At 40.0% G+C, this 13,782-nt stretch overlaps 1 protein-coding gene across 1 annotated transcript in view; it reads left to right on the forward strand.

Annotated features, from left to right (window-relative positions):
* Positions 1 to 13,782, forward strand: part of rgs7a (regulator of G protein signaling 7a) — a 78,711-nt gene that overhangs the window by 37,433 nt on the left and 27,496 nt on the right. The window contains exon 3 of the mRNA XM_038293908.1: positions 12,578 to 12,674. Coding sequence (XP_038149836.1) covers positions 12,578 to 12,674 — 97 coding nt within the window. The remainder of the gene's footprint in view (positions 1 to 12,577; positions 12,675 to 13,782) is intronic.

Genomic DNA, 13,782 nt, shown 5'->3' on the forward strand with positions numbered 1-13,782 from the left:
AAGGAACTGTGCCAGCGTGGTGTGTAAATGGTCGTGAGAAACCGAGATTGCCACAGTTAACTGATCCAAGTTCGGCATGGATCGGTTTTCAGAGGGTAGTATAAATGGGGCTTTGGAAACAGTTGTCCCTGCTCTTGTCATTGACCAACTCCTGCTGATTTCTCACCTTCTGTAAGCCATGATTAGACTATAGTTTGTTGTATCCACTTCCCAAAAGCCGACTCTGTCAAGTAAATTCACCAAAGGCTGCCTTCTACACCTGACTCTCTGCAAACAACGAAATATCACAATTATGACCAAACTTCCTTAATGTTACAGGAACCACTATGTTGCTTGTTTCCCTCTAGAGAGCAGTAGTACTGTAGGTCTTCAGTAGGCGACGAGGAACCGTGCTAACGTGATATGTAAACGGATGTAAGGAACAGAGCTTGGCACGTTTAGCTGAGCAAAGCTCGGTCCAAACTCGGCACAGATCAGTTTTCAGAGGCTAGTGTAAATGGGGCTATGTTTAACTTCTTCCATTTTCTAAGGATCGCTCCAACAGTGGACCTTTTTTCACCAAGCTGCTTGGCAATTTCCCCATAGCCCTTACCAGCATTGTGGAGGTGTATAATTTTGTCTCTAGTGTCTTTGGACAGCTCTTTGGTCTTGGCCATGTTAGTAGTTGGATTCTTACTAATTGTATGGGGTGAACAGGTATCCCTTATGCCGCTAACAACCTCAAAAAGGTGCATCTAATTAAGGATAATAAATGGAGTGAAGGTGGAAATTTTGAAGGCAGACTAACAGGTCTGTGAGGGTCAGAATTCAAGCTGATAGACAGATGTACAAATATTTATTTGCAGCTGCATCACACAAATAAATAGTTAAAAAAAATCATACATTGTGATTTCTAGTTTCTTTTTTTAGATTATGTCTCTGACAGTGGGCATGCACCTACGATGACAATTTCAGACCTTTCAATGATTTCTTTTTTTTTTTTTTTTTTCAATGATTTCTAACTCTGAGAACTTGAAAAAAGTAGCAGGGTTTTGAAATTCTTATTTCCCTCACTGTATAATAGGAATTGGTAAGGATGATTAAGGGGTATGGGGTTTAGGTTTAGGCATAGGTTAGGATGGAAGTAACATGTCCTGTGATCTTAGGGTAAGTAGCAACAGGTCTGGGTTGGATTATAATAGTAAGGTTATCAGATACCCTATGGTGTGGCTGAGTTTGGTGCAAAACGGAAAAATGAAAAAATCAATAATCTGTCAGAAGTGTATGTTTATGTCGTGAGTACTGTCGGATCCCTGAGGTCCTTGTTTGTGGTTTGTTTGTCCCTATCTCTTTCTGAATTTGGTGACCATTCATATTTCCCTTTTCCTTACTTTAGATGTGGTTCTGGGGTGTAGATGGTGTATGTACACTATTTGTAATGTGTGCAGTTGGATCCCTGAGCGCTTTTGTTTGGGATTATCTGTCCCTTTTTCTTTCTGAGTGTGGTGTCAGTCCTTGTCAATATTTCCCTTTTCCTTTGAGACGTGGTTCTGGGGTGTTAGTGCTGTATGTATATGTAATGAGTGCAGTTGGACCCCTGACGATCCTTGTTTTGGTTTATCTGTCTGCATTTCTTTCTGAGTGTGGTGGCTGTTCTTATCCATATTTCCCTTTCCCTTAATGGGGATGTGGTTCTAGAATGTTGAATGTATATGTAATGTGTACAGTTGGATCCCTGAGGACCCTTGTTTGGGTTTATCTGTCCTTACTTTTTTTTTGAGTGTGGTTGCCATCTTTGTCCATATTTAGTTTTTTTCCTTATATTTGATGTGGTTCTGTGGTGTAAGCATGGCTTAGGGTTAATGTTAGTCCATAAATGAGTGGTAAATTAAAGGAAGTCGATGGAAAGCCCACACGAGCACAGTGTGACACAATGTGTGTGCATGTGATAGGGGTGGAACGGTTCACAAAATCCACAGTTCAGTTCGGCTCACGGTTTCGTGGTCACGGCTTTTGGTTCGGTAAATGTTGATTGTTAGGAAAATCTATTATATCTTGTATAGTCAGGTTAAAACTGAAAGAAAAAAGCAGTCTGACATTTGACTCATCATTGTGAAAGTCTTAGGTCAAAAGTAGGTGAGATTCTGGCATTGCAGGAGAGGAGACAGTGCTAGTTCCAACATGTGCTTCATTTATTTGGCAAACAATCTTTAACAAAGAAGCATAGGCTCTATCAAAACTAGACTTAGGTCCCTTTGTTTGAAATTAACTCAAGATAAATTGACATGTTTCAATTCCATGATTATCAAAACTCAAAACTCAGTTTGTTCTCCAGTGTTTGAAATACAATCAAATAAATAAGGCAAGATTTCTTATCAAACTTTAAGTGCCACTGTGTTATCTAAAATAACAAAATAAATAATCTAGTAAATATTATAATCATCAATATATCCGCAGGTGAGCTTACAGTACATGTTGGTCGTGTTGCTGTTAGCATAAACAACACGTGTTGCACAATGCTTGCACACTGTTGCACTTTTATCCACAACTTTGTTTCCGCCGTCATCGTAGGTCACTCTAAATGCAAAGTGGTCCCATACAGCAGACCTATAAAGTGCTGCTGGCGCGTCTTCCAACTCCTGTTCTTTCCCACTCGCCATACCCACACAATTCTCCACAACAACTAATTTTTTTCTGCTACACCCGGCTACGCTGCTTCGCTTCTTCTTCTTGTTTACTACTGGTGGTTGGCTTTGGTCGCAGTACCGCCACCTTCTGCTCTGGAGTGTACACGCTTCGCCTATGAGAAAAAGGAGCGGCGCATGAACCGAACGCAACACACGCGAATCGAACCGAGAAAGTCGAACCGAACGGTTTGGACGGTTTTCATAAACCGTTCCAACCCTAGCTTGTGAGGGTTTGTAAAGTAAGTCCATGAAACACTGTCGTCTTGGCTATTATGTCTGATAGTACAATGTAATGTACATCAGCCGGCCGCATACTGATCAGGTTCACAGATGTTGTCAGCTAGGGGAGGGGGCAGAGGGAGCAGAGCATTGTGTTTACATAATATCCAGGAGGAGTGTAGAATATGTGGCCCCCCAAGGCAGCACAGGGGAACCAGATTTCAAAACAACAGATTGATACAGATTGTTTGTTTCAGGCTGACTGCTGAACTGGTGCCTCACAATGGTGGATCAAATCCACAAATTATATGGTCCTTTTCCACACAATCTGAGTTTACAACAGCCCTTCAAGATTATACCATTTTACCTCTGAGTCAAGGAACTGCAGCCAGTCTGTGGTCCTGTGCAAGGATCGCAGACTGGTGGCTACATAGCAATTTCACAATATGCTATGTAGCCACCAACTCCAAACAGCAGAAATCCTCTTAGAAAAAATGCAGTTATGTTTGTGTCTTCTGTGTCCTCCACTGATGTCAAAAGACACACAACCTTCTATCCATTGAACATTACTTAAGATTTCAATAAGTCTTCCTACATTTTGAAATTAAACAAGGTCCACAGCTGAAAGGTATAAAATAGCAATTTATACCTCACTAACGTTAAGTCTCCATCTCTAATAAACTAAATAGTTTAAATTTAGGTACCGTAGCTTATATGCCAGACTTCATTTGTACTATCATTTTACATTACACTTAACTTTCAATTCTCGCCTTTAACAACATTATAATCCTTCCTAGCCGATAAATGTTTTGATACAACAATGAAAGCCATAATGTTTGATTTACAATTTTTATGTATAAATCTGTCCGTGTTTGAGAACTAAATAGAGCCATTAAAACTTACCTCTATTCAATCCTATTTATCAGACAGTGACTGCACAAAAAAAAACCACTCCCGCGCCCCAACCTTAACCCTCCACCGCCACAATCCTAACCCCCGACCTCCCTCACTAATGTGCAGGTCCTTTTCCTCTATTGTACTTTGTATGTGGTTTTGCTTTGGCAAAATATCTATCCTATGTAGGCCAGGGCTTATTACTTACATCCATAAGAATCTTAACATCTTCCTTATGGATTTAAAATGGTCAAAGCAAACACAGCACAATTGTTATTTTCCTTTCTTTGTCGATGAACATATTTTTGGCTCCTTGTTTTTTCTGTTCTTACATAATTGTTCTTTTTAAGTATTCCCAGTACGCTGAATGCTCAATGGGTAACATGTTGTACTTTGTGCCTTTGGGTTATAACCTGTGCATAATGCATATCAGGGAGCAGTTAAGGTATAAAACTTTTGTGCTTTCATTTTAGTACAAATCTATATAGGGCAAAAAAAATACATATTGTTATTTTTTTATTTTAGTAATTTTAGGATTGCTTTTAGCTAATATGAGGAAAAAGAAAGTACTTTCTTGCATGTTAAATATCCTTCCTTCCTTCCTTCCTTCCTTCCTTCCTTCCTTCCTTCCTTCCTTCCTTCCTTCCTTCCTTCCTTCCTTCCTTCCTTCCTTCCTTCCTTCCTTCCTTCCTTCCTTCCTTCCTTCCTTCCTTCCTTCCTTCCTTCCTTCCTTCAAATGAGCAATGTCAAGCTGCCAAAGACGTCCTTGTGAAAGTGGTTGCGGTGTTGCTATGGTAACTAACATGGCAACCTCTAAAAAAAACCTGAGATCAATAACACCTGTTCATCCCCCTTGTCCATTCATACTTCATAACTTTCTCCCCCTATCTGTTGTGTAGTTTTGTCTCCAACATGTGGTGGACTGACTTGGTGGTGCGATCTGCAGTGTGCAGAAACTTTTTTAAAACCCTAAAACGTTCTGTCCTGTTCGTCAAAGTGGTATACTTATTGTTATTTACTGGCAGTGAACAAAATAGCAGCTTTCGGTTGTAATGTACAATATTTGTTTTAATGCTTTTTCCTGTGTTGTACAGATTGCCCATATCCCCTTAGAATTGCATGAAGAACATTTTGTTTGTTGCTTTTGCTCAATATGCAAATGCACCAGCTTGTTGAGAAGCAATGGGTGATTCATATGTGGTGACACAGCCTTTTGGAGTTATTTAACCAAGCTGTGGAGTAGACATCTTTTTCTCTGGTAATGCTTATTGTATCAATTATAAATGAATTAACTTTGATAGCAATAAGATCAATACTCTTTTGCATTTTAGAGTTTATTGATCTCATATCTGATGTTATATGTGGGAAATCAGGTTATTTTTTGAAACTACAAGGGACACCAGAAGAGAAATATTATCGCTCAGCCTCCAAACAATGCAGTGAGTGTGAAGAGGAGTTCATAGAGGAATGGGATGCACCAGCCTCAAAGACTGTTTTATCTGCTAGTGCTGTCATGCTATATAGCCAGAGGTTCTGTTCAAGCTGCTCATACTCCGCCTCAGGCAGCCATACTTTAACTAGATTTCTCACTTATTTGATGTTGCATTTTTTTACGGTAAGACAGTTCCAGCCTTCCAGCTTTGTAATTCTCTGAATTCATGATGCATGTGTGTATAACTGTATGATGCAGGGTTGCAAATAGTTTATATTTTACCTTTATGGACAGATTGTGAATCATCAAGATAATAATGTGCTATCCAAGGGAGCAACATTTATATATCCCAGCAAAGATAGCAAGAACAAGGGAGGGGAGTGAGATAGAAGGATGTTGTCAGAGTTCTTTAATTTCCTTTCTGTTCCAGTCATGTCTGACCACCATAAACCAGAATGAACTCTTAATGAGTTTTCAGCTGACTGACAAGACCAAAGTATTAAAGAAAAGGGAATTGCGTAAAAGCACAGTAATACTGTATTTTTTAAAGGAGTTGCAGTGTGGCTTTTAAGTTAAATCAATAGCACAAGTACAGTAGATAATGCTGTATTTATGTATTTTTATAATGTTCTTAATCTCTGTTTGGCTGCAAACACCACAGCTATTACGTAGCCACTAGATCATTTAGAATCAATGAGATCATTAACACAGCCTCCAAACGGCACTGCCCTGCATCACGGTGCGGATGGTAGTTCAAAACAATTCAACTCAGCGAAATGTTTTGATCTGGACCAAAGTAAATATGCAGCAAACTCCTCACAACCACAGGAAGCCTAACCATTAATTGATTTTTAAAATAATTTACTAAAGATAGATATATTTTCTGAAAGAAATAGCCTTATTAATACATTTACAAGCATATTTTATATGTGTGTATATTAGAAATTGCAAAGATTAGTTAGATTACAGAGAGAGAGAGAGAATATACAGCATTGCAAACAGTGTTCTTATCCATTGCAATTTCTCTATGCGAAAACAGAAAATGTGAAGCAGTTTTAATGGTTGTTAGGTCCAACTTTCAGATCTATCACAGTATTTGGAGCTCCTCTGGGCTTCGCACCACTTTGTTTGTAAATTAGGGGTAAGTAGTAAGAGAAAGCGGGTCCTAGTAGTGTTTAACATTTACACTCACTGTTTTCCAACTTCCCACAATTAATGCATACTTTAACTCTCAAGATATTAAAACCCCCGAAGACAGGTGGGGATATTGTGATGAAAGAAAAGTTTGGTCTTTTTTATTTGTTAGTGCCTGAATGATATCACGTTAAGCATTGGATGTATTTATCATTATAATCTGTTGCCCTGTTGATTAGAAATCCAGGCTGTGATTTCTTTTTTTGTGACCCACTTGTTTGGCACCTCATTAGACAACACTCTCTGTCATTAGCCAATCCATATCAGGGTTAAAAACATAACACAATACGATTGCTCAAACCCATAACTTATCCCATTATATCAGCACGGGCAATGTAGCTTAGGTGGTCAGTTGCCCAAAAACAAGAATATGAGTTCTGTTTTATTCTCTAACCAAATCATGAAATCTGCACGGTTTGCTGCCCAATCAAGAAATGAATGCTCTTGGCTTGCATAAGGAGCTCACTTAAATGTCAAGGTCATCGCAGCTTGGAGTAAGTTTCAGCCATGTCTATTCAGACAGTCTTGTCAGCAGTTGTTTGTCCATAATTACCACAAAATAAAATAAATAAAAATCTGGGAGCATTCCTCATTTTAAGTACAACTAGTGATAACTGCCTTCTTTAACTTCAATTGGAAAATTACAAATAAAATTGCTTACTTAGCTTCTTTTCTTTCCTGTTTGTGAAAGTAGCAATTATCACCTTGGCATACAATCTCGAGATAATAATCCGTTTTGCATTTTTACTTGCCACAGTATATTTAGGAACATCATTCATCGTGCTATGATTTTTAAAACTGACCCCTTGGATGAAAACTGATGTTTTTGGCATGCAGGTCGTGCAGTGGTAAGCGCGCATGACCCATGTACGGGGGCCTTAGTCTTTGACACAGGTGACCCGGGTTGAATCCGGCCTGCGGTCCTTTCCCACATGTCTCTCCCCCTGTCTCATACCCCCTTTCCTGTCAGCCTACTGTTGAAAGAACGAGCCAGTAGTGCCATAAAAACTCAACAAAAAAAAATATGTTTTTCCTAATCAGGCCTTTGAACAATCTAAAAGGACAGCACTGATTTACAAACTGGGCCTGGAATTTTCTTTTTTTACTGCTCCAAAGGCTACTTCAGACATTCTGATTGCACTGCAAGTGTCCTCACTGATAGTCTTTGAAGTGCTTCAAGCTCTGTCCTGAAGCTCAGTATGTGCTTATATCTGCAGCTATTGTTAGTCACTTCATATGTACAGAGTCCAGTGAAATCATTATTCAGTGATTCACACTGTGCAGCCAAAACATTCTCTCTTATCTGTTAAGAGGCTGCAGAGACACAGTCAGACAGCTCTGGGTGGGTGGATGGGTAGGGGATGAAGAAAGACAGGAAGAGAGTCTTGTATGTTCTTTCTCTCTATCTCCCTCTCTCTTTCTCTCTCTCTCTTCAGGGAAATGACTTTACTCTCCTCCTTTTCTCTACATGAAGCCAAAGAGCACCCCAACGTCAAGAGCTTTAGATCTTGAATATTCACGCTGGTGGCATTTTACCATCTGTGGGCGGTGAGGCTTTGCAAGGATTGGAGAGAGTGTGTGAAGTATTGATCGCTTTTGTCCTTGTTTGCTCTGTCTCTCAGTGCCAGCTGACTCTCTGAGCAACAGCGAGACAAAGACAGAAACAGAAAGACAGTTGGTGTATTAAGGATAATACTGGTTTGTTTAAACACAGAAAAAAATGTGACTCATCACATAAAAATAAGATTGTATGAAATGCATAAGTTTGGAATTGTTAAACTAAATCTGAATCAATAATAACCAAGAAAATAAAAAAAAAAGAAATTAGGAAATGTTACTGCAACTTGATGCATTTTAAAAAAAATAAATAAAAGTGACACAAAATAATCAGGAAATTCTATCATCATAATTTTGGTTGACAAATGAAGTAAAGATGTAGCCATCAATGAATGCTGGGCACCTTCTTTTAATTTTTATATATATATAAAGTTTACGTATAGAATTTAAAGAAGTGTTGGTTATGCCTTCTTAAAATATGTTCACACCAAAGGTTCAAATATTCCAGAGGCTGACACGGCTGGCAGCCTGGTCCCAGATCTGTGTTTTTCCTTGCCGGTTTCCTCACACTGATTTCGTGCTGTTGCTTTTTGAGCTCTAGAATGCCATCTCACCTAACCCTAAGTTGTCAGGCTGATTCCTCCCCCAATGCAGGACAGCAGAGCTCCAAACTGGGTCACAGATAGGCAAAATTACAGCTGAACGTGAAGGTAATCCAGATGTAACCTCTGGAGGAGGTTACATCTGGATTACCTAAGATCACATACTATGAGGTGATCTTACCTCATAGTATTCCCTATATTGTTTCATCTCTGGGAATCTGGTGAACCTATGAATGCCTGCAGCTTTTTTTTTAGCTTTCTAAAGTAAAAGACACTGCCTTCAAAACCATGTCCGCCATGGTGAGTTGGAACAAACGAACAGACCATGATGTTGGAGGCTTTCACCTGCTGGGCAAATTTTCCTGGTGTGGAAAATGCTTTCGCTGGCAAGGCGAATAGTTTTTATGCTGACCAGGCGACTCTGGACATAAGCTCTGGACTTGTTATGAATACGCTATGTATACGCCCAAAATTGAAAAAATACAAAAAACGTTTAGCCTATGCCTGCTTTTTAGAAGATTCTGGGATGTCAGGCATACCCTGTATAAATTGTCAAGGTGTGACAGGGCCCTAATGACTTAAGCTAAAGCCTAGAAGTGACGTACACCAAGGAGAGTGTAAACACACCCACCATGCAGATGTGCAAACATGCTGCTGCTTTATCTCTCTCACAATCACATCCTTTGATGTGTTGGGAATTTTTAAGAGAATTCTTACTTTTGCATACATGCAGTTTATTTTTGCGATCATATGCCTGCCATTCTGGCACATTTAGATCCAATATTGCCTTAGATCTATTGCATGTTCCTAATCCAGGGCTTACTAAAGTTGATAACGTGGATTCTGTAAATTGTCAGTGGAGCAAGACCATTTCTCTCATCCACTTTGTGTCAAAACAACAATCAGTTTGGTAAGATATAACAAAGAAAATAACTTAAGGGCAGTTTCACATTCACACTTTTTCAAGGTTGCCCTATATCTTGAACCACCAATCCATCTTCTCCCCCTTATTCCGTCAGTGTCGCGGTAGGGCAATGCCTATCTCCGCCAGTCTATGGGCGAGAGGCGGCTTAGACCCTGGAAAGGTCGCCAGTCTTTGTCAGGGCAACACAGAGACACAAAAAGACACACACACACACATTGACAACTAAGGACAATTTAGACCTAAGGACCTAACAGTCATGTTTTTGGACTGTGGGAGGAAGCCGGAGTACCCAGAGAGAACCCACATATACATAGGGAGAAGATGCAAGCTCTTATTATTGTGAATTAGGCTCCAATCACTAACTGGCTCAGCTCTTAGTTACAGGGTATTCAAGTAGTTACAACCTTTGATCATACAGTACTGGCCTAAGAACAGCCAAACCAGAGTGGTTCCACATTAACATATCCATCTCAATCCTTTTTTAATGAAAACCGTTCTCTAGTGTGGCCAAGAAATTCATTTTGTCCTTCACCAAACCTGTCATGATTTTTTCTAAGGCTCGGACCCACATGCAGTGAAACCAAACAGAGAGACACGGATGAAAAGTTTGACGGATTTTATTGAAGATGATAAGCTCGGTGCAGAGTTTCCCTAAACTCTGCTCAGCCGGAACTGGAAGGCGAGGGGAAGACACTGCGGTTAGTTCAGGCTCAGTGGGAAATTTGATTCTTTGATCTTGAAGGAGAGGATCTAATTGTTGACTCACGTTTCCAGAGAAGTGAAGGATCCTTCACTCCAATCTGTGTGTTGGTTATCCAGTGTATGTCTGATTCGGCGGAGGGCGGAACAGGGTTTACCCATAACTCGGACGGTGTAGGTGAACGGAGACGCTGATTGCCACTCAGATTTCCTGCTGTACTTGAACGGGTCGTGGTGAAGATGATTCCCTTGCTCAGAGAGTAATTTCACCATCCTCAAAAGGGAGACTGGATCCAAACCTTCTGTTTGAATCCCTGGCTCCGTTTAAGACTTAGCTGATCCCTCCTGGGAGAGGAGGTCCAAAAAGGTCCAGTTTGCAGGATGACTTCCCGCCGAGAGGCAAAGACAAAAACAAAGTTAATACTCAGGGAGACAAGAACTCAGTCTTGGAGAAAACTCAGCTTGGCTAGAGTACCAAAAACTGGCAAACACTCTGGCGTCGCGGTAGTGGCAATCAGCAGCTTAAGAGCACTCCGTTAATGAGGTAACCGTCAGCAGGTGTGTGAGGAGGCGAACCGGAACCAGGCGCCTCCTGTTGGTGGAAGGGAGACAAACACAAAAACAAACACACAGACGGGAGCCCTGACAAAACCCTTTTGTGTGAGAAGGAATTGGCCCCACTGAAGATGAGCAGCTCTGATAAGGCTTGTCAGTTTCATACAGTATTAAAGAGAGCAAATAAACAAAATTGTGGAGGACCATCCTGCAGTCTGACACATAACAACATTGAACTTGTTAATTGCATATAAAAGTCAGCAGTAATACTTATAACATTGAGATAAACAAACAAAACCAAAAAAAAATCACAATGCTTTAAAAAAGTAGAGTTGTTTACTTAACATGTTACTTCTAATCAGTAAAACATTTTATATTCATTGAAAGCAGTCATGATCAGCAGTTTTACCATCACAAATTTAAAGAAGCATGTTCTTGTTGGAAAAATGTAATGTCTGATTTCATCAACTTTTCTGCCTCAAAGTTTCGTATCATCAAATTAGGCTAAAGCACATTATAGGACGTCGGCACAGTCTAAATAATAGTGTAAAGTGCTATTATTATGTGACGGGGCCGTTCGCCGTAATTTGGCTTAGGCTGTAGGGATTGATACGCCTGGTCCAATACTGGCTCCTTTCCCAAGCCGAGAGTTTCCTTCAGCAGCGTGGAAACTGTGGTCGTTTCAACCGCATCTTGTTCCTCAGGTAGACCTATTATCCTGATGTTGTTACGGCGAGACCTCGCTTCCACATCTCCACACTTATTATCGAGAGTACCAAGTTAGGTGGAAAGTTTTGCCACTTTACTTTGAAGTGAAACCATATCGTCAGTGCATGCCGTCACAGCCCTCCATGTCAGTCACAGTTATCTTTAGCATATTTACCTCCACAAGAATAGCTGCTATTTTGGCATTTAGTTCCATTTTCACAGACTGTAGCACAGACTTTATCTAAGTGAAGTTAATCGTCATTGCCGTATCCAATTCTGTGTTAAAAATGCCTACCACCTCATCTCGAAGACGTGCGAGGAGTTCAGCCTTAAAGTCCGGAGAGGCCATGCTCGACAGTCTTCCTTGGAGTGGGGGCTTTAGCGACGCATTTCGCAGCGGGGTGACCCCACTACTACCCGAAGAGTTTGCAGCCTGGGGGACATTTCCTGGGGGACATTTTTCTGTTATGGAGGCATTACGGCCTGTAATACAGTTGCAACGAGCCTTGTGAAGTCGGAATGTAAAAATAGAGAGTAAACGAAAGGGCCCTATATGATCATTCAAAAGTTTCACAGGAGCTCCCGCAGACACGTCTTACTAAAATGGAAGTCCTGTTTCCTATTGTTAAGATGTTTACCCTTTTTAAATTTGTATTTTTCTGTGTGCAGCTGCTTTTACACCCATGGCATTCCTTGAGACAGATTTTGGTTAAATTTTGTAACACAGCTTAACTTATAACTTATGCTTGATAAGTTCATTCTATACTTCAAAGGTTACTGCTGGTTGAAGACAAAACAATATTGTGATAGATAAAAAGGAAAAAGAGCAAGACTTTCTTTAGTTCAGCACTCAATAAGTATATCTTAAAGCTTGCTTTGTAATACAAAAGTCAACAATTTGTGAGATTTGACGCAAAAATCTGACAACTGTGCTTGTTAGCCACCAGCTGCAGCTCCCTCTCGTTTATCTGGTGATGCAGCTGAACATCATAAACTGTTTTAATTTGTTGGCTTCATTATGTCTTTGCTCTATAACCTAACTTTTCAGACAAAATGAATCGGTAATCTTATCATTCCCTCTTTTTTGTTTCCCATTCTCTCCCTTCTATCTTTCTGTGTTGTCCAGATGGAGGAGTTAATAGCCCGCATGCAGGATGAGAAAAACGGCATTCCCATACGAACAGTGAAAAGCTTCCTCACCAAGATACCCAGTGTTTTTTCAGGTAAGGCCACCTGTCAGAGAATAACACTGTTCTGCTTTTATTGCTATACCCAGTACTAAAGACATGTCTACACACTGTCATGGTTTTGGTTCTGTTTAAGTTTTCTATTTGAGTTTTCATTGGTTAAATTCCCATTTTGTTGTGTTTTCTGGATGTATTTGAGTTCTTATGTATTTCTTGTTTTCCCTCCATTGCCCTCTTGTGTAAGTCTCCTTTCCCCCTAGCTCCCTTTTAGATTCCTCTGTCCACACCTGCTCCCAATCTGCTGATTAGCCTGATCTTTGTTTCTGTCTCCTATATATATATACACCTCCTGTTTGCTGGTTCCTCATCGTCATTTATTTGCTCTTCGTGTCTGTTTTCATGAATTTAAGTATTTTGTTTGTAGACTTTTGGCTCTGTTGCCCATTTGAACATTAAATCTGCAACACAACACCCTAGGCTTCTGTCAATGCATTTGGGTCCTCTTCAAACCTCCGCAGAACCTGACATACAGACCTTAAAGACAAATGGACAGAAGAAAAGTAAAGTTATTCATTCAAATGTTAAGATGATTTTTTTGGTCCAAAAAAGTACTTAAACCACTATTACAACATTTAAAGTGCAGAAGGATCCAGAGCAAACATTGATGGGCAGTGGAGGATTGGCTCAAGTGAAATTAAGTGATGAAGCTTTAATCTACATTCGCTAAGGCATGGATGTTGGGTAGTTTGTGTGATGTCATTCCAATAAAACATAAAACAATGTATGGCTAATAATAGATTGTAGACTCCTCAATAATCTCATAAGCATACCCCTTAAATCTAAATAAATTGAATTGTAGTCCATAGCTCATCTTTCTAGCTCCTATACTGTTATCTTTTGCAAGCTCAACAGTAAGAACACTGTCCTAGGTAGGAAAGGACCTCCTGACTACTGTGCTGAATCTGGACAGCCTTAAGCCAGGTTTTTGCTTGACATGTCCACCACTAAATGAACATCTCAGGTTTATTGATGAAAACATCACTGAGCATATCGCCCTTATGTACGTCATTACATTACAGAAGCATGCATCGATTATGTGCGTCAAAAGTGGTGTTGCAGCCTTTCAAGATAAAATTGCAAAAAA

This window comes from Cyprinodon tularosa, unplaced genomic scaffold (assembly GCF_016077235.1).
Source record: "Cyprinodon tularosa strain WSP-4 unplaced genomic scaffold, ASM1607723v1 ctg331, whole genome shotgun sequence".
NCBI lineage: Eukaryota > Metazoa > Chordata > Actinopteri > Cyprinodontiformes > Cyprinodontidae > Cyprinodon > Cyprinodon tularosa.